General features: G+C 41.7%; 1 protein-coding gene across 2 annotated transcripts; it reads right to left on the reverse strand.

Annotated features, from left to right (window-relative positions):
* Positions 1-557: 557 nt before the first annotated feature.
* On the reverse strand, positions 558-5,578 carry OTOR (otoraplin). Of its 2 annotated transcripts, XM_077872127.1 has the most exons (5): positions 3,990-5,578; positions 3,484-3,623; positions 2,451-2,561; positions 1,606-1,621; positions 558-1,500 (listed from the first exon to the last, which is right to left on the reverse strand). In XM_077872127.1, exons 1-5 carry the CDS (start codon positions 4,102-4,104, stop codon positions 1,355-1,357), a joined length of 528 nt encoding a protein of 175 aa, XP_077728253.1. In that variant the 5' UTR covers positions 4,105-5,578; the 3' UTR covers positions 558-1,354. The 2 variants fall into 2 exon arrangements, with proteins under 2 accessions (XP_077728253.1, XP_077728254.1); XM_077872128.1 differs by having other exon boundaries at positions 1,359-1,621; positions 3,990-5,566.
* Between the last annotated feature and the right edge of the window lie 4,144 nt (positions 5,579-9,722).

Raw genomic sequence — 9,722 nt, forward strand, 5'->3', positions numbered from 1 at the left:
ATGAGACTGGTTCTGGTGAGTGGGAGCCAGGCGCTGCCAGGAGGGACTGTGGCCCAGAGCCCTGTGCCTGGGGAGGAAGGCTGGAAGCACGAGGCCAGATGCATGGGGGCTTTGGCCATGGGAGTGCCATGGGGGTGCTGGGTGTCTCGAGGGATAATGGGGTACCTGGACTAGAGAAGCCAGCAAGTGAGAGGCAGATAGAAACAGAGGTAGACCAAATGCCTCTTACTTAAAATTGTACTGACCACCCTAGATGCTTCCTGAAACATTGTATGGAGTACAGTAAGACAGAGATCGTGGACAGGTAGGTTTGGGTTTGAGGGGGCTTCTTTTGGAGTACCATTTCACATGGTGGAATCCCATAGGAATTTGGCAAAAACATATTCACCCCAAACCACAGTGGACAGCGCTGGGAAAATGACCCCGGGTGGTCCCAGTCTCCAACTTGTCCTAAATGCCCGCCTCCTCATGCTGGTGGGATGAACAGACCACAGAAAACTGAAGACTAACCCCACTTCCAAGCTTCTCCATGACTTTTGACACCCCAGGGTGAAAAATTTCTTAAAACAATTTTTTTTTAAGTCAGAAATTGGGAATTGTTTTGAGCATAGGCATTTTAATTACATGTAAACAAAGACTCATGACTACATAAAAAGAATTATACGAGGAATACACAGTCAAAGCAAATATCCAATTAAATGTAGAAAAATTTATACATCCATTGGGACCACCAATCCCCTTACCAGATTGCTTCACACATTATCCTTGACTGGGGGAATTTGCACAGGAAGAGGATATTCAAAGTTGAAAGAGAAGTAGAGAAACAACCCATAGACTTTCTGTGCTACCCCCCACACCTAGTCTTTGAACTTGAAGCTCGAATGTTTGCAGTAACAGCACATATGAAGGGGGAACTATTCCATTACAAATATTTCATAAGCTGCTCCATCCTTATTACATACACACATATTTAAAATTTGGGGAGAGATAAATTGGTCATTAGAAGATAAATTTCAATTGAAATAATTTGTGATTTATTTTTAAAAACAAAAGGCATAGTCTAAATATCTATGAGTCCAAAGAGCTCCTCTACTCCCACTAGTTTCACAACCCAAAGGCATCAAATATTAAAAGTAACAACAATCCTAGAGTACTCCTTGAGGATTTAGCCCCTTTGGGTACATTATAACACTCCAAATGGCCAGTGAGACAAATAATTACAAAACAGCATGTCCAAAGGGAAGACCTGTGACCTACCAAGTTTGTATAAAGAGCCAAGGAGCTGGCAAGAACGATTTAGAAGTCACACAACTGTACTATCATCTGTATGCAGCCCTGTGGAAGAGAAGATTCTCTAGGCTGAAACATAATTTCTGCTTTCAGTTCTCCCACTTGAGTTGAACGTCACCCTGCCCAGGTGGTGGGAAGACCAGGCCAGCAGAAAACTGAGTGGAACCCCCTCTGTCATCTGCCACCTCTGGCGCTGAAGGCCCAGCCAGCCTGTAAGGTAACACAGCCTTGAAACAAAAGTCAGGAATTAGGGACTTTTTTTTTTCTTTTTAGTTTTTCCTTTCTATTTGCAGGTTTGTCTAATTTCTTACTCACAGAAGAAGTCAATGTCCTGGAAAACAAACAAACAAGATTGAACTGAGCAACAGGGCCTGAAAACAAAGGCAGTTTCTTTATTTAAAAATCATAGGTAATCAAAGGGAAATTTGGAATTTAAATAAGGTTGAACCCCAAAGAATATGATCTAATTATCGCTTTAAGTCAAAAACTACTTAAAAATGAAGGTTCTCAAATACACTTTTAATTTGTGGTTATTGGACACCTTCAAGCTCAATGCTCAGAAGTGATGACAGGCGAGTCCCGTTTGTGTGGGCTGGGCAATGTTTTGCATTATGTCACGCAGCAGTTAGTTCTTAGGAGAAGCTCTTCAAAACAACCACCCTGCAAAGTAGCTCAAAGGGGATCTTTTATTTCTCTTCTGGGGTTCACAAGACCCCAGGGCATTGGAAAGAGCGTAATTTCTTTTTCAAACGTAAGTAGAATCTACCACAGAAATAAAGTATCTAAAGATTTTTTTTTCTAGGATGTTTTGAGTCAATTAAACACAGGTACCATTTTTTTCCCCAGCCCAAGTGTTTTAGTAAATAAATGCAACATCAATTAAGAGTCCATTAATACTTTTTAGTTTTTTTCTTTGTGATGTGGACTCTTTAACAGGATAATTTGGATCTAAAAACAAAAGGGGGCCAGTGGAGAAAGTTCAGTAACCTTTCAACCCTAGAGTAGGGGTAAATGCTCTCCCAAAGCTCCCAGTCTCAGGGAAGCACCCACTGCAAGGCAAGGGGTTTGCTCCATACATCTTGTAAGTGACATGATGCACTGTTGACACCTGCATGACCCCAGAGTCTGAGTCCTCCTCTGGCCTGCTCTGAGACACTTACCGTAGTGGGGACTTCCTTGGTGGCTTCTTGGTACACGTGTTGCTCCTCCACCAAGCTGCTGGGGAAATAGCCCACGGTTCCCATCTCATCCTCGTGGTCATCTCCATAAACCTGAGCACCCAGAAGAGTAACAGTCAGGGGATTGCTGATGTGAGTCCACTTCTAGAAACCCTCTGGCATCACATGTGCTGTTAATGAGAATTACATAATGGCAATGCCTCAATTTTCTACTCTGGGCTCCAGGGGCCTCAGACCCAAATTTGAAGTTCACTCACAGCAATTAAGTCAACCCACAGAAAGTGTGTATCTGCTCTTCTGCGGCCTATTCTTCCCAGTCTCATTGAGCATTTATTTTATGCAATCTTGTGAGCCACCCAAAATCTTTTTGGAACCCATAGACAAAGTCGGTAGATTAAAAAAAAAAAGAAGAAGAAGAAGAAGAAGAAACTAAATAGATACTTGTATTTTAAAGAACTGGCATTTCTCAGTCGTTAAAAATTCAAGGGCACAGATACTGGAGTGAATTTAAGATTTGATTCTTCATTACTTGAGAATCTATCTGTGGATCTGCAAATGCAGACAGGAAACCAGCCCTGCCTCGTCCCTCCGGAGGGCCTACCCCAGCAGGTTCTCACTGAAGAAAGCAGATTCTCTGGAACTGAAGAGGGTGTTAGTTTCCTTTAAAATATTGAAGTGGAGACTGGCAGCCAACACGCATGCCTTTTACTTGGCAAACCTGTTCAAACATTTGAGTAAGTTTCAAACTCTTTGGGATGTTCGAGTCCCCATGTGATTGCCTAGTTCTTGCCAACACATCACATAAACCTGTGTTTGGTCTTGTTAGGAAATTTTGTTTTTTCAACGTGCAAGAAAAGCAAATACATGTGAATTTGTGCAACTTGCATTTACAACCTCTACATTGTTCATAAGAGCTAGTTTTAAAGACTAAAATGTATTGAAGGTAGGTCATAGAGAAAAAATTAAGAGCAACATATGTCAAGATGTGTGTATATTTGTAAGGATCTCATCTTACACTGCCAGCCCAAAATTCTCCAGCTCCATTTTCTTTTACCAGCTTCGAGTAAACGTAAATCTGCTGTCCTTTTTTCACATTAATGAACCTACAGTCTGGGGCATTGTAATCTTCTTGAGCTCTGGCCAGAGAAATAGTATCTGGAAGAAAAAAAAAACACACACACATTGAAATGACTACATTTTAGTCTCCTAGCTTTTCTAACAGTAAAAAGGCCAAGCATATCAGAAAACTAGGAAATCAGAGTGAGTAATAACTCTCAGTTTACAGCTCTTGTTCAGTTGAAGAAGAGTGCCATAGCCATGGTATGAGAGCTGCACCCAACAGGATCTTAACCAAGAGAATTCTCTGTAGTAAGATAGAGGTACAGACCAGGAGAAGCAATGCTAACGACATAGACATTAGAGAAGATTCACTTAAAGCCCAATCAGATTTTTGACTATTAGCAGATTTTTTTTTCAATTATATAAATAGAAAAATAACAAAAGGCATAAAAATGTCCTTACACACGCACTCATCATCTGCACAGAGCTTCTTGGAAGCAAGTTTGTCCATAAATATTCCACACACGGCACATATGGCCACAAGACCTGGGAGGAAAAGTAATAATAGTCTGGCCATCTTCCTTTTTTTGCTGTTCTTGCTGTCGTCCTTTAACTGGAAGTGGAAACTGACTGCAGTGGTTCCTATCTTTTATGTGGAAGCCAGACATCTGGGTAAATCCCCCCAGCCAATGGGAAGGAGCCCACCAGTCCTCTGCTTTCATAACAGCTGCTGGGCTCCAGGGGCTAATTTGCATCTGTTTTTCCAAGGAGACTCAAACTCAGTGTCTTTTTTTTAAAACACAAATGATATCCAAGACAGCCCACCACTGGTAAAGCCACTTCAGCTGTGGCATTTTTGCACTAGCAGGGCATTGTGGAAAGAAGTATCAGAATTTTGAATCATTTAAAACAGTTTTTAAGCTCAATTTTCATTTCTTTCAACTTATGAGCCAAGATGTACTAACTATAGGAATCTGCTGAAACTGTGAGATGGATATCCTTTGGACACATAATTTTCCTTGAAAAGAATCCAATTAATAAACATGTGGATTTGTTTAATAGCTAAATCAAGGATGCTTAAGCTTACAAATCAGCCATGATAGGATATTTGGAAGTCGAGTCTGTTCTGAGGCAGACATGGTTTGTAACACATGAGCTGTTACCACACGTCTAGACCCTATCAGTGAGGAAAGGAAGAGATAGGTGAGTTGGAAAGAATGGAACAATCTTGTTTTCATCTCTGGAACATTTGAAATTCAATCTCAAAATGTTCCTGGGTAAGAGCCTCTCCCTGCTTCCAGATATCTTTCCGATGGACAGAGGGGCGCTGCTAGAAATCACTTCAAGTGCCAATATGCAGCTCCGTCGATTCATCAAATATTTATTGAGCACCTACTGTGTGCCAGGCACTGTTCTAGGCACTAGAGATGCAGCGATGAATAAAAAACTTCCCTGACCCCAAAGATTTCCTTTCTATGAGGAAAGACAGAAAGTAGGCTGCTGCTTTTTCTAGTGTTTGGGGCTGGTATTTCTTTCATAAGATTCACAACCCCCATCCCCCTCATTGTTTCTAGAATAGAGGTCTCTGTCAGGATGCTCTGTAAACTTGGTGATGATAAGATTTCAGAGCCGAGCCTCCTCCTCCCTCCCCCCAAAATACAGTCACCTCCCAAGATGAAGACAAGCATTCAACTTACAAAATAATTTTGTACAAAACTGAGGATAAACCGGTAAAGCCAAATATAGTACTATTTTTCAAAAAGGTTTTATTTGGAGGTGGGGGTGTGACTATGTGTCTGTAATTTCAGGGGACAATCTTTTATACAGCTGGCCCGGATTTGGAAGCTTGTTTAATTTAATATCTTCATTATGGGTGAAGAAACTACAGCCCAGCAAAGGCTAGAGCCACCTTTCTTAAGCACCCTATCTAAAGGTTCTCCAGCAGGACTGGGTCCAGTGCTGCTAGGTGTTAGTCTAAGTCAGCAATGTTTAATAGAAGTATAGTACAAGCCACAGAGTAGGGATTTAAAATTTTCTAATAACCACATTAAAAAAATAAAAAGATATAGCTGAAATTAATTTTAACACTACCCTCTATTTAAACTATTATATAAAAAATTACCACTTTGACATAATCAATATAAAAATTATTACCAAAGTATTTTATATTCTTTATTTTTTATTTATTTTTTAAATTTTTGAGGAGGGTGCTTGTTTTTGTTTTTTTCTTTAAAGATTTTATTCATCCATTCATGCAAGACACACACACAGAGAGAGAGAGAGAGAGAGAGAGAGGCAGAGACACAGGCAGAGGGAGAAGCAGGAGCCTGATGTGGGACTTGATCCTGAGTCTTCAGGATCATGCCCCGGGCCGAAGGCAGGCGCTAAACTGCTGAGCCACCCGTGCTGCCCTATACTCTTTTATGAGTCCTTGACACTCATGAATTTTACATTTACAATATATCTCAATTCAGATGCTAAATTTGTATAAGATACACTTGATCAGTGTTTTGATTTTATAAAATTTACAGTTGAAAAATAGATTCTCATATTAACTATATTCCAAACACATTGAAAAGTTTTCCAGTATACCAATTGAGTATAGTTTAAAAATTTAAACCAATAAATTAAATAAAAATGAGAAGTTCCATGTTCCCACTGCATTCGCCACATTTCAAGTGTTTGGTAGCTGCATGCATGCTGCAATTTTATATATTTATTTTTTTAAGGTTTTACTTATTTATTTGACACAGAGAGAGAGATGGAGAACGCATGCACACACAAGCAGGGGAAGTGACAGGCAGAGGGAGAGGGAGAAGCAGGCTCCTAGCTGAATGGGGAGCCCGATGTGGGACTTGATCCCAGGACCTTGGGATCATGACCTGAGCTGAAGGCAGATGTTTAACCGACTGAGCCACCCAGGTGCCCCGGAATTGAGATTTTAAATTCATCATTTCCTGTCTCACTTCGAGGAAAGGATAAATTAGAAATTATTTCTGAAAGCAGGCTGCCAGTGTGTTTTTCCTTCCTATAATCTAGGAACCCAAGAGGGTCTCTGGGAAAACTGAAGCATTGATTAAATGTTCTTAAGCCTGATCAGGCAGCTGTTTTACAGATTGTGATGGTCTCAAGCCAGCCCTCAACACAGGAAAGTTAAAAGACAATTGCCATTTAAGAGGCACTTAGCAGAAACGGGGACTGCACCAACTCAGATTGCCACACCGTGTCCAAGCGCCCCACCCCCCGCCCCCGAGGCAGAGTGAACCGTGGAATAAAGCCACCACCAAGAATAAAGCCACCACCAAGCCATCAAAGCAACTTAGCAAGCTAAGGCTGGTGCTACACCAAGCCATTATTGGTTATTGGAAGGTGGAGAAGTAAAGAAAAGAGATGTTAAGCCATCTAAGAGCATCTGCAGCAGGCCTGGCATGTCCCAGCATTCCGCTGCGGGCAGAGATGCAGAGATGGGATGGAAACTAATGTTTTGCAATTTGGAACTTAAAGTTACAATAGTGAGCAGTTGGACCTGGAGCCCTGCAAGATATTGGGGGTCCGGGGAGGGGCTCAGTCCTGAGCAGGCTCACCTCCTTCCTCTGGATTTTCCAGTGCATTCTCTGAGCCTTTAATCCCCAAATGACATTTTTTCTGCTCTCCTTCCTGAATTAGTTCTCGATCTGTAGTTCTTAAAACGGGGGTAGGGGCTCCTTTAAGGTTTGAACAATGGGTTTAGGCAGGGGATAGGGTGGAAGCAGCCTCCTAAGCCATGACCTACAAGGCCCTGCGTGATCTGGTCCCTCTGCTCTTTCACGTCACCTCCTTGTCACTCTCTGCCTCACCCACTCTGTTCCTGCCATACCAGCTGCTCCTGTCTTTGGAAAACTCATTTCTTTGGAAAGCTCATTTCTACCTCCGGCCCTCCGGAGTTTATTTAATGTCAGGGAAGCTCTTGCTCCATAGCCTGGGACTCAGGGCTCTGGACAAGATGTCTCCTCAGACAGACTGGTTTCTTGCACTCCTCAGCTCAATCTGTCCATCGTGTGACCGCGGTGCCCTGCCTCGTCACTTGTCATTACCTGACAGGCCTTATTTGTTTACATGGTGACGATCTGTCTCCAGACACCACAATGAAAGCTCCAGGAGGTGGAGACTTGTCTAACTTGTCTAGTTTTCTCTTTGCTCTATCATTATTCGCACCTAGAAAAACCCTTAGTACTCAAAAATAGATATTCATTGAAATTGTATGCTTAGGTGTATACATGAATGCTTTTGGTTTTATTTTTGTTTTCCCTGAGGAAGGCCGTTAGGTTTTACCAGATTTCAAGAGGTTCATAACACGCCCTAATCAAGACTAAGCCATCAGGGCAGAGACTGAGGTTTTGCCTCCAAAGTATGGTCCCCAACCCAGCACCTTCAGCGTCACTTTACAAAGCCTCTCAAACCCCACCCCTCCCCCCAGTCCTACTAGATCAATCTACAGTTTAACAAACTACGCAAGTGATTTGGAAGAACAGGACAGTTTGAGAAGTACAGCTCAAGGGCAAATCAATTACAGCGCACGTTTTAAGCCAGGGCTTCACAGTCTTCATTAGATCTTTACTGGGATACAATATTCCCAAGGACAAAATGCATGCTAAATACCCAACAGACTATACTTAAAGCCTTAAAGTTGAAAATGGAGATGTGAGCCTCTTGCAACACTTTCCTTTTTTTTTTCTTTTTAAGATTATTTATATATTTATTTGAGAGAGTGAGTGTGAGCAACAGGGAGAGAATCTGAGGCAGACTGCAGAGCAGAGCCTGATGCAGGGGCTCGATCCCACAACCGCAAGATCATGACCTGTGCTGAAACCAGGAGTCAAGACACAAGCAACTGACTGAACCACCCAGGCGTCCTGCACACTTTCCATTCCTGCACCATCTTCTACTTATCAATGTGCTGCCTTTGAAAAATACAATTTGAACTAATCATTACAACCTACTTTGAAACATAGAAATCTGCTTTGTTAGTTCTTAGCTCACATTGGAATCACTTAAGGACCTTAAAAGTACTGCTGACTGGGTTTCACACCTAGAGATTGGGATTTAATTGATACAGGGTGTAGATGAGATGTGGGCACTTGGAAACAATCTGCGGCCTTAAACTGAGAAGCTGAGAACCACTACATGAGATGGGCACATCATCTACTTCGTTGGAAACTCCTGGCAACTCCCAGATTGGGAAGGGGAGGAAGGACTGAAGATCACAGCTTCATCCCACCATCTTCAAAGTGGACTTAGCTCCTTTTCTCTTACCCCTCTTCCCTCTTGAAGCCTTGCTTTCCAGAGTTTGATAACATTCCAGGAGATTTAAGCAAATAAGTAAACGCATCCATCATTGGGAGCAGAGGAGTTACAAGGAAGGAAAGGGGGAAACCCAGAATAAACTGTGTTGTCCGATTGCAGTTAGAGGTACTGCTATACATTCTTTAATATAATTATATAGATGCAGCCACAAATGCAGACATAGAGATATTTCTACATACCAGTAAGATCATGAAAAGTAAGGACAGGCCAAGGGACAGACAAGACACTGAAGAGATAATGCATGTGGCATGATCCTGGATTGGAATTGTGGGTCATTTTTGGGACATGAGCAAAATATAAGATTGAATGCTGGCTTAATGTTATTTCCTGATTTTGCTGGTCCTATGGCAGTCAGTCTTGTAGCAGAGTGGTCTTGTACTTAGGAAACACACACTGAATATTAAGGGGTAATAGAGGATCAAGGCAGCAGAATTCCTGAATGGTTCAGAAACATTTGTGGGAGCTGCATACGATTTCTGCATTTTTGATATGAATTGAAAATTATATCAAAATAAAAAGCTTTCAGAAGTAATCAGGTGTCACTCCTGTGATCAAAATCTTCTGACAGAACATGTCCATAGATTTGCATGTAAATGTTCATAAGCCCTTTATACAGCCCCAAATTAAAAGAACCCAAATGCCTGTCCATGGTTACAACTGTTTTGTTGCACACAATAGAGATGAACTTCAAAAGCATTCTAACAATGTTTTTAAAATTCTAAGTAATCTTCTACACCCAATATGGGGCTCAAACCCACAACCCTGAGATCAAGAGTTGTGTGCTCCACAGACTGAGCCAGCCAGACACCCCCAAAAGCATTCTAGACAGGGTACAACTATAGTGATAGAAAA

Source organism: Canis aureus, chromosome 26 (genome assembly GCF_053574225.1).
Source record: "Canis aureus isolate CA01 chromosome 26, VMU_Caureus_v.1.0, whole genome shotgun sequence".
Lineage (NCBI taxonomy): Eukaryota > Metazoa > Chordata > Mammalia > Carnivora > Canidae > Canis > Canis aureus.

Bases quoted from the DNA above. Each gene is read 5' to 3' on its own strand.
- OTOR (XM_077872127.1), bottom strand. From the start codon at position 4,104: ATGGCCAGACTATTATTACTTTTCCTCCCAGGTCTTGTGGCCATATGT. The intron at 3,624-3,989 runs GTAAGGACATTT...TTTTTCTTCCAG, and splicing joins TGCAGATGATGAGTGCGTGT to ATACTATTTCTCTGGCCAGA. The intron at 2,562-3,483 runs GTAAGATGAGAT...CTGGGTGCTCAG, and splicing joins GAGAATTTTGGGCTGGCAGT to GTTTATGGAGATGACCACGA.